At 40.5% G+C, this 11,261-nt stretch overlaps 1 protein-coding gene across 2 annotated transcripts in view; it reads left to right on the forward strand.

The window, feature by feature from the left end:
- LOC130070416 (malonate--CoA ligase ACSF3, mitochondrial-like) overlaps window positions 1-11,261 on the forward strand; it is a 182,057-nt gene that overhangs the window by 32,167 nt on the left and 138,629 nt on the right. For both annotated transcript variants that reach the window (XM_056234791.1, XM_056234792.1), the window contains exons 5-6: window positions 7,234-7,328; window positions 8,741-8,867. In XM_056234791.1, coding sequence (XP_056090766.1) covers window positions 7,234-7,328; window positions 8,741-8,867 — 222 coding nt within the window. The remainder of the gene's footprint in view (window positions 1-7,233; window positions 7,329-8,740; window positions 8,868-11,261) is intronic.

An 11,261-nucleotide genomic window follows, 5' to 3' on the forward strand; every position in this document is an offset into this window, starting at 1 on the left:
AAAAGAGGCTACAATTTGCAAGAGCTCACCAAAATTGAACAGTTGAAGACTGGAAAAATGTTGCCTGGTCTGATGAGTCTCGATTTCTGTTGAGACATTCAGATGTTAGAGTCAGAATTTGGCGTAAACAGAATGAGAACATGGAACCATCATGCCTTGTTACCACTGTGCAGGCTGGTGGTGGTGGTGTAATGGTGTGGGGGATGTTTTCCTGGCACACTTTAGGCCCCTTAGTGCCAATTGGGCATCGTTTAAATGCCACGGCCTACCTGAGCATTGTTTCTGACCATGTCCATCCCTTTATGGCCACCATGTACCCATCCTCTGATGGCTACTTCCACCATGTCACAAAGCTCTAATCATTTCAAATTGGTTTCTTGAACATGACAATGAGTTCACTGTACTAAAATGGCCTCCACAGTCACCAGATCTCAACCCAATAGAGCATCTTTGGGATGTGGTGGAACGGGAGATTCGCATCATGGATGTGCAGCCGACAAATCTGCGGCAACTGTGTGATGCCATCATGTCAATATGGACCAAACTCCCTGAGGAATGCTTCCAGCACCTTGTTGAATCTATGCCACGAAGAATTGAGGCAGTTCTGAAGGCAAAAGGGGGTCCAACCCGTTACTAGCATGGGGTACCTAATAAAGTGGCCGGTGAGTGTATATATATATTGATATATAATTTGTATTATATATAAATATAAATATTATATACATAAATCATATATTTTTCTTAAATATATACATGCATGTGTGTGTATTATATATACAAAATAATTATACACAGTTTGCAAGAAGAGTATTATTTTATTTAGGGATGCATGATATATCGGCTACCATATCGGTATCGGCCGATATATGTTCATTTTTAATGTTGTTGTTATCGGCCTGATAAGAAAATTTGGCTGATATATTAAAGCCGATAAATTATGGATTATTTCCTTCAGCTGAGACGCTTCAGATGGGCACTGTTTAACATGATGGTTTTTATTTGTTTGAAATATGATTGAAAAAAAGGAAAATACAGTAAAGTGCAACATGTGCAGCACAAGTCTGTCATATCGACTACATAAAATTATAATAAGAACATGTTAATTGTGTGATTGGGATATGGATTTTAATGGAGAGACTTGTTTTATTGTATTCAGGCTCTCGAAAATGTATATAAAAATTTGGATTTAGATTTATCAGCCAATAAATCGGTTATCGGCTTTCAAATATAAAGAATTATCGGTTATCGGTATCGGCCAAAATTTTCATATCGGTGCATCCCTAATTTTATTAGTACTATTATTTCTCACAGAATCCAAAATTAAGCCTCTCCAAACTTGGGCTCTGAACGATTAATCGCATCCAAAATAAAAGTTTGTGTTTACAATATATACTGTACGTGTGTGTACTGTGTATAATTATTTTGTATATATAAATACACACACACATGCATGTATATATTTAAGAAATATTTGCATGTATATATTGTATATAAATATTTATATAAAAAATATTTTATATATAAATATAAATATTTTATATATAAATAACACTTTTTATATATATATATATATATATATATATATATATATATACACTCACATAAAGGATTATTAGGAACACCTGTTCAATTTCTCATTAATGCAATTATCTAATCAACCAATCACATGGCAGTTGCTTCAATGCATTTAGGGCTGTGGTCCTGGTCAAGACAATCTCCTGAACTCCAAACTGAATGTCAGAATGGGAAAGAAATGTGATTTAAGCAATTTTGAGCGTGGCATGGTTGTTGGTGCCAGACGGGCCGGTCTGAGTATTTCACAATCTGCTCAGTTACTGGGATTTTCACGCACAACCATTTCTAGGGTTTACAAAGAATGGTGTGAAAAGGGAAAAACATCCAGTATGCGGCAGTCCTGTGGGCGAAAATGCCTTGTTGATGCTAGAGGTCAGAGGAGAATGGGCCGACTGATTCAAGCTGATAGAAGAGCAACTTTGACTGAAATAACCACTCGTTGCAACCGAGGTATGCAGCAAAGCATTTGTGAAGCCACAACACGCACAACCTTGAGGCGGATGGGCTACAACAGCAGAAGACCCCACCGGGTACCACTCATCTCCACTACAAATAGGAAAAAGAGGCTACAATTTGCAAAATTGGTGAGCTCCAATTTCACCAATTTTCACCAGGACAAGCAGTCACTCCGTGAGAACAACAAGAGGGCGTAAGGTGTTTTTTCTTAATATCCAGTTCTCCTGTTGCTCTGTTTACTATTTGTCAAGTAGGTAGGGCTCTTTTCGATTCTTTGCTTATTTATAATTTTTATCTTCACTAAATATCTGTATTTTAATTAGACGCGTTCCTATTTTGAATTTATGCCGCGCGTCTAAAGGGTTGTAGTCTGTATTTTATTGTAGCACTTAAGTAGCGCTGTTCAACAGCTAGTTTCGGTTTCGCCCATTCTCGGGATATTTGCTTTTGCTGTGCTAATTGCAAGGGCGGCCACAGCTGTCCTCACTCAGGCGATTGAAAGCTTTATATCTATGTAGTGTGCGCGCTGTCGCGGAATCGTCAGCGGAAGCGTTCAGCTCTCGTGTCCAGCCTCCTCGTGTGAAGACCGACTCGGGTAAAGACCTGCGACTCTACCTGCGCGACTCCACCGAGCAAGGACACCTGCAAGGCACTTAAGTATCTTCTTCACCCTTTCCCTTCCCACCTTTTTCTTATTTCCCCATCAACATGTGCTTTCAATACATTCCTGTTGTCTCTCGACAACGCTCTCTCATCATGCACAGAAGGCAGCGCAATACTGCGCCCTAATCTGCGCCCTATTCTCTCATCCTCACACTCACCTCTCACTCTTTCTATGGGTCTATGGAATTGTCAATCAGCAGTCAATAAAGCTGACTTCATTCCAGCCTTTGCATCTCATTCTACTCTTAATATATTGGGCTTGACTGAGACCTGGATCTGTCCAGAAGACTCAGCAACCCCTGCTGCTCTCTCTAACAACTTATCTTTCTCTCACACCCCTAGCCAGTCGGGGAGGGGTGGGGGTACTGGTCTTATCATTTCTAACAATTGGAAATACTCAACTCTCTCTTCTCTATGCAATCACTACTCATTTGAATATCATGCTATTACACTTACAACTCCCATTAAGATCCATATTGTAGTCATATATCGCCCCCCAGGTCAACTGGGAAGCTTTGTAGAGGAGCTGGATGTGCTGCTTTCCTCTTTCCCTGAAGATGGCATCCCACTTGTAGTCTTTGGCGACTTCAACATTCAACATTCATCTAGAGAAGCCGTATGCAACACACTTCATCTCTCTCCTAGCCTCTTTCGATCTCCAACGGCTTATCACCACAGGTACTCACAAGTCAGGCAACCAACTGGACCTGGTTTACGTTTCAGACCATTTCCTCATTACTTTCAATCTACAACTCACTACCCATGCACCACCAACTCCCCTACCAGTCACTTTCAGACGAAACCTGCGCTCACTTTCTCCGTACAATCTTTCCTCTGCTGTGTCATCTTCTCTTTCCTCACCCTCGCATTTCTCATCTCTGGATGTGAATACTGCAACGGATACTTTATGCTCCATTCTAACCTCTTCTTTAGACAACATCTGCCCTCTCTCCTCCAGGCCAGCACGCGCTACTCCCTCCAACCCCTGGTTATCTGAGGTTCTTCGTGAACACCGGACCGAACTCAGGGCAGCGGAGAGGAAATGGTGCAAATTAAAAGACACATCTGACCTCAGTATGTATCAATCTCTGCTCTCTGCCTTTTCTGCTGATGTTCACGCCGTAAAATCTTCATATTTCCACAACAAGATCAACAGCGCCTCTAACACACGTTCACTGTTCAAGACATTCAACTCTCTCCTCTGTCCACCTTCACCATCACCCACCTCCTCGCTAACTGCTGATGATTCTGCTAACTTCTTCACTAACAAAACTACAACTATCAGCAGTCAGTTCTCAGCTTTACACACACAGGAACCCAGACTAACCTCTCCCACAGCCAACAATCTTCTCTCCTCCTTCACTCCACTAACCGAGGATGAAGTATCTAAACTTCTCCTCTCTAGTCATCCTACCACCTGCCCTCTAGACCCCATCCCCTCACACGTTCTACAAGCAATCTCTCCCACACTTCTTCCAGCTCTCACACACATCATCAACTCACCCCTCCACACTGGCATTTTCCCTACAGCATTTAAGCAGGCTCGGGTAACTCCACTGCTTAAAAAAAAAACATTAAACACATCACTTTTAGTGAATTACAGACCTGTCTCTCTCCTACCATTCATTGCGAAAACACTTGAACGAGTTGCTTTCAACCAATTATCATCTTTCCTGTCTCTGAACAACCAGCTGGATGTCAACCAATCTGGCTTCAAGAAAGGGCATTTAACCGAGACTGCACTACTGTCGGTCACCGAAGCCCTGCGGATCGCAAAAGCTGCTTTCAAATCTTCAGTTCTCATCCTCCTGGATCTGTCTGCTGCTTTCGACACTGTGAATCATCAGATCCTCTTGTCCGCCCTCTCATCACTGGGCATCACAGGTACTCCTCTCCACTGGTTTGAGTCCTATCTCACAGGCAGGTCCTTCAGGGTCACATGGAGAGGTGAGGTATCCAAAGCACATCAACTGACCACAGGGGTTCCCCAGGGTTCAGTTCTTGGACCGCTCCTCTTCTCCATTTACACCACATCACTGGGACCCATCATACAGGCACATGGTTTCTCTTACCATTGCTATGCTGATGACACCCAGCTCTACCTCTCAGTTCAACCAGATGATCCCACAGTAGCTGTACGGATCTCAAGCTGTCTGGCGGACATCTCTGCATGGATGAAGGAACATCACCTGCAGCTCAACCTGGCAAAGACTGAGCTTCTCATCCTCCCTGCCAATCCGTCTCTACAGCATGACTTCACTATCCAGCTAGATTCATCCTCAATCACCCCATCAAGGTCAGTCAGAAATCTTGGAGTAATCTTTGATGATCAGCTGACCTTCACAGACCACATTACAAAGACAGCTCGATCATGCAGGTTTGCAATGCACAACATCAGGAAGATCAGGCCTTTCCTAACTGAGCATGCAACACAACTTCTCGTCCAGGCCCTGGTCATTTCTAGGCTTGATTACTGAAATGCTCTTCTGGCTGGACTTCCATCATGTGCAACTAAACCTCTACAAATGATCCAGAATGCTGCAGTTCGTCTGGTCTTCAACGAGCCCAAAAGGGCCGACGTCACTCCTCTGTTCATCTCTCTGCACTGGCTACCACTCGCTGCTCACATCAAGTTCAAGGTGTTGACACTTGCTTACAGATTGACCACAGGATCAGCTCCCTCCTACTTCCACTCACTACTACAAGTCTACATCCCTACCAGAAGCCTACGATCAGTCAATGAGCGATGGCTCGTGGTACCATCACAGAGAGCCTCAAAATCACTCTCTAGAACATTCTCATTCACGGTACCATGCTGGTGGAATGAAATGCCCGCCCTCGTCCGGAATGCAGAATCCCTGACAGCATTCAAAAGACAACTGAAAACTCATCTCTTCCGTGAGCACTTAACATTAAAAAAATGTAAATGTAAAATTGGACAGTTGAAGACTGGAAAAATGTTGCCTGGTCTGATGAGTCTCGATTTCTGTTGAGACATTCAGATGGTAGAGTCAGAATTTGGCGTAAACAGAATGAGAACATGGATCCATCATGCCTTGTTACCACTGTGCAGGCTGGTGGTGGTGGTGTAATGGTGTGGGGGATGTTTTCTTGGCACACTTTAGGCCCCTTAGTGCCAATTGGGCATCGTTTAAATGCCACGGCATACCTGAGCATTGTTTCTGACCATGTCCATCCCTTTATGGCCACCATGTACCCATCCTCTGATGGCTACTTCCAGCAGGATAATGCACCATGTCACAAAGCTCGAATCATTTCAAATTGGTTTCTTGAACATGACAATGAGTTCACTGTACTAAAATGGCCCCCACAGTCACCAGATCTCAACCCAATAGAGCATCTTTGGGATGTGGTGGAACGGGAGCTTCGTGCCCTGGATGTGCATCCCACAAATCTCCATCAACTGCAAGATGCTATCCTATCAATATGGGCCAACATTTCTAAAGAATGCTTTCAGCACCTTGTTGAATCAATGCCACGTAAAATGAAGGCAGTTCTGAAGGCGAAAGGGGGTCAAACCCAGTATTAGTATGGCGTTCCTAATAATCCTTTAGGTGAGTGTACATGCGTGTGTGTGTGTATTTATATATACAAAATAATTATACATCGTACACACACTTATATTATATAAACACAAACTTTTATTTTGGATGTGATTAATCGTTTCACAGCCCTACTCCAAACACAGACAACAATTCAGTAGTAAAATAAAACTTGGCCTTTACCTTTCTCAGGGATTGCTGTATAATTAATGCTTTCGATCACAATAAAATAAATGGCAAACCAAGAGTAGAGCTGCACGATTCTGGATAAATCGAGAATCATGATTGTTTTGGTTCAAAAAGCGTTCACGAGTAGAAAATTAAACAAAGAAACACGGAATTTACTAGTTCTGATAAAATGCAGCAATCTATTTTTAAAAATGTAATACATTTGAATTATTATTATTTATTTTTTAATCAAGTTGAGGGAATTATTCAATGACTCGCTCATAAAGACTCCATTTGTTTCATTACTGGATGAATCAGAATCACTCTTGAATGAATGATTCAATGACAAATACAACATTTTAACAGGCGCTTGCCGCCACCTACTGGTGTAACGCTGTAATTGATAGCGACAAGTTTACTTTATTATTTATCAGTGTTTATATCTGAACTATTTACTTTTATCCCAGTACTTCTGTGATCATTTAAATCAATGGTAAGACAGAAATAATGATACTGTGTGGTTGAAAAGAAGAGTTTATGAAGTTGTTTCATATCTATACATGTCAACGGCTGTCTCTGGATCAGAACACAGATCTGAATATTCGCTAAGTTTTATAAGTTTTAATATACAGAGAGCCGAATCACTGTCATTTTGGAATAAAATCACGTGGGTGTTTGAATCGAGATTGCGATCTTTTAATGATTAATCGTGCAGCTGTAACCAATAGTTGCATATTTAGCCATCGAAATGAAAATAATAAGAGCATATAATCAAGATGTGTTGACTGAAAACGTGTGTGTTTCCCAGGAGCTGTTGGAGTTCCTCTGCCAGGAGTGGAAGTGCGTATCATGATGACGAACTCCAGCACTGTGATCGCGGAGGGCAACAGAAAGGGAACCCAGGTGCCTAAAAACCTTTTTGAAATATGAATTTTGCACGAATTATGGGAGTAACTTTCGTTAAACTGTAAACAAACAGCAATTGCCAATATAAACTTGTTTAAGATTTGCTCTATGAATGCAATCATAATAATTTGCAAGAAAACTTACAATAAAGTGACACAATTCGCCTTTGGCTAAGCCACACCCTATAATGTAAATTGACCAATCACAGCGCAGCCAAGAACGAGGTCCGACACTTTTTCACAGCGCTCCATTGACTTTAACACAGGCGTCTCATATTTTTGGTCTCAGTCGGCTATTACCGTCGTAGTTTTATCAAAAATATGGTTAAACGTTGTGCCTGGGGCATTTGTAACACAGATACGTGTTTCCCAGAGAGGTTGGAGGGGGTGTGTGTTTTTTTCCCTTCCCAAACCGAAGTGTCGTCTAGCACACGCTCCTAATAAATACAACGTTATACTCGCGTAGTCCGTTTGCTTCGTAATAACGATAATAGAAGTGAATAGAGACCTACCCAGCTTTGCATGAACAGTGTTGCTCCTTGATATTGTTAGTCCCAGCCTCCGTCTCCATTAGTAGGATATGCGGTGGGTCATTTTTTGACTGTGACCGGTATGCTTTTGCCTCTATATGGATGCCTTGTTGTTCCTTGCGTTTCACCTGTATGTCGTGAATATAGCCTTCGAACGTATATTGCAGCCCTTTTGCCTACTTCTATCGGACACTTTATTTGCTGCTTTATAAAAGTTTGATCAAATTTCAGCAGGAAGAGCTGTCACAGCATAAGCCATGTTGATACCAGAGCCCAGATGAAGTTTGTCGGACGTAGCAACAGTAACTAAGGGGGGCGGGGCTTAGCCAAAGGTGAATTCTCCTCAGTCTTCAACATTTGAATATTAAGATGAAATTTTTTTTAAGTATTAAAAAATTACTATCAGCTAATGAATAACCCCAAAAATGAACGGTCAAAAATTACCGAATTATTATGATTATTATTTTTTTCAATTAAAGGAATGTACTATATTTTAGTTTGATAATGTTTTTTATTTATTATTAGGGGATTTTATGGTAACACATTATATTTATGCAGTAGTTATAATCCATTGATTCTAGTTTTGACTTTTGAACATAGCCCTGAAAATTAAATTTCCAAATGAATCTGTCGAAAATCTTGAATGCTTTAAAGCACAGACTCAAGTTTGACTTTAAAGCATTCAAGATTTTCGACAGATTCATTTAGAAATTTAATTTTCAGGGCTATGTTCAAAAGTCAAAACTAGAATAAAGGGATTATAACTACTGCGTAAATATAATGTGTTACCATAAAAGAACACGATAATTAGTGAGGAACCCCTACTGACTTGGAGTCCTTCGAGTGTCTGGACCCGTGTGTGTGTGTGTGTTGTTCGCAGGTGAAGGCTGGTTTGGAGGGGAAGGAGGGCGAACTGCTGGTTCGAGGTTCTTCTGTCTTTCAGAAGTACTGGAATAAACCTCAGGAGACGGCAGACACTTTCACTGAGGACGGGTGGTTCAAGACCGGTACTGTCCTCTATGCTCGTATGCTAATGCATGTACAGAATATGTGGAGCTTGATGAGGGTTTGATTGTCTGAGTGAAGCACATAGAAGGAGAGAGAGGAGAAGACATACTAATGGTCCAGTTTTTGATACCATAAAAGCAGGACGTTTTTTTTGAATTATTCAGGCAAGAAGGAAAATTCTGTCATGATTTATTGATTCAGCTTCATGTCATTCCAAACCTGCTCCTGTGCATTAACACACAGGTGAAACTCCAAAAATTAGAATATGGTGCAAAAGTTCATTTATTTCAGTAATTCAACTTAAAAGGTGAAACTAATATATTATATAGACTCATTACATGCAAAGTGAGATATTTCAAGCCTTTACTTGTTATAATTTTGATGATTATGGCTTATGAAAACCTTGTCACAATATTCTAATTTTGAATTTGAAATCATCAAAATTATAACAAATAAAGGCTTGAAATATCTAACTTTGCATGTAATGAGTCTATATAATATTTTAGTTGCACCTTTTAAGTTGAATTACTGAAATAAATGAACTTTTGCACCATATTCAAATTTTTCGAGTTTCACCTGTGCATAACTCATGTGTCATATGCATAATGTTATGAAGCTGTAAAGCAACTTTCTGGTTGCACCTGTGCACATTTAAACTTAAAACCAATGTTGTTTTATGCCCTTAATGTCAAACCTGGTGTGTTTTGAGAGATGTGGCACAGGTTATTAGTTATTAACCTTAAAAAACGTTTGTTGCTTGAGATGACAATGGCAAATGATGACAATACTGTGTATTGTTTGTATTCATGTTGGCTTCATATGGCTTTGAACTGAAGATAAAACAAACATCGCATGCGGTATTCAGAAAAAGTTTCAGTTTAAGGACTAAATTGTCATGCGGTGTAACCATCAAGTTTGCATTTTTTTTGTCATTATTTAAGCGTTTAGAGACAGAATTTATGAGATAATTGTTGTCATTGGTGATTTCATATGTACAATTTAATAGTAAGCTTGGAGAATTTGGTGTTTCCGCATTTAAAAGAGATAGGCGTTTTAAAGATGGCCGCCGGGTCACATGACTTGCCTTAAAGGGACTTTGGTAGTATGTACTGTAGATTCTTAGTAGCATCAGTACCAACACTAACTTAGCAGAATCAGTACTTATAGTATCATTTCAGCATAGATCTCCGGTGTACATGTGTGTTGACGTGAAGGTGGTTGTTATTGTAGCTAGACTGAGTCTCAGCATAAGTGTTTTTAAAGAGCTGTTTTAAGTTCAAAACTAGTTTAAACTCGTCCTGAGACTCAGTCTAGCTACAGTACCAACACTAACTTAGCAGAATCAGTGCTTATAGTATCATTTCAGCATAGATCTCCGGTGTACATGTGTGTTGACGTGAAGGTGGTTGTTATTGTAGCTAGACTGAGTCTCAGGACGAGTTTAAACTAGTTTTGAACTTAAAACAGCTCTTTAAAAACACTTATGCTGGGAAAAACATCCGAACTTCATTCATACTACAGTTCCTACAATACAGTATCTCAGACTCAGCGAATGTTTACTTCATGGTGTGTGTGTGTGTGTGTGTGTTTGTTTTTGTGAGTGAGTGTGATTGTGTGTGTGTGTGAGTGCGAGTGAGTGTGCGAGTGTGTGTGTGTTTTTTTTGTGAGTGAGCGTGTGTTTTTGTGAGTGAGTGTGTGTGTGTGTGTTTGTTTGTTTTTGTGAGTGAGCGTGTGTTTTTGTGAGTGTGTGTGTGTGTGTGTTTGTTTTTGTGAGTGAGCGTGTGTTTTTGTGAGTGTGTGTGTGTGTGTGTTTGTTTGTTTTTGTGAGTGAGCGTGTGTTTTTGTGAGTGTGTGTGTGTGTTTGTTTGTTTTTGTGAGTGAGCGTGTGTTTTTGTGAGTGTGTGTGTGTGTGTGTTTGTTTTTGTGAGTGAGCGTGTGTTTTTGTGAGTGTGTGTGTGTGTGTGTTTGTTTGTTTTTGTGAGTGAGCGTGTGTTTTTGTGAGTGTGTGTGTGTGTGTTTGTTTGTTTTTGTGAGTGAGCGTGTGTTTTTGTGAGTGTGTGTGTGTGTGTGTGTGTGTTTGTTTTTGTGAGTGAGCGTGTGTTTTTGTGAGTGTGTGTGTGTGTGTTTGTTTGTTTTTGTGAGTGAGCGTGTGTTTTTGTGAGTGAGTGTGAGTGTGTGTGTTTGTTTTTGTTTTTGTGAGTGAGCGTGTGTTTTTGTGAGTGTGTGTGTGTGTGTTTGTTTGTTTGTTTTTGTGAGTGAGCGTGTGTTTTTGTGAGTGAGTGTGAGTGTGTGTGTTTGTTTTTGTTTTTGTGAGTGAGCGTGTGTTTTTGTGAGTGTATGTGTGAGTGTGTGTGTGTTTCCCATGGGATTTTCCCATATGCTTTTGGATTATT

Source organism: Rhinichthys klamathensis, unplaced genomic scaffold (assembly GCF_029890125.1).
Source record: "Rhinichthys klamathensis goyatoka isolate OS25496 unplaced genomic scaffold, OSU_Roscu_1.1 h1tg000406l_1, whole genome shotgun sequence".
Classification (NCBI taxonomy): Eukaryota; Metazoa; Chordata; class Actinopteri; order Cypriniformes; family Leuciscidae; genus Rhinichthys; species Rhinichthys klamathensis.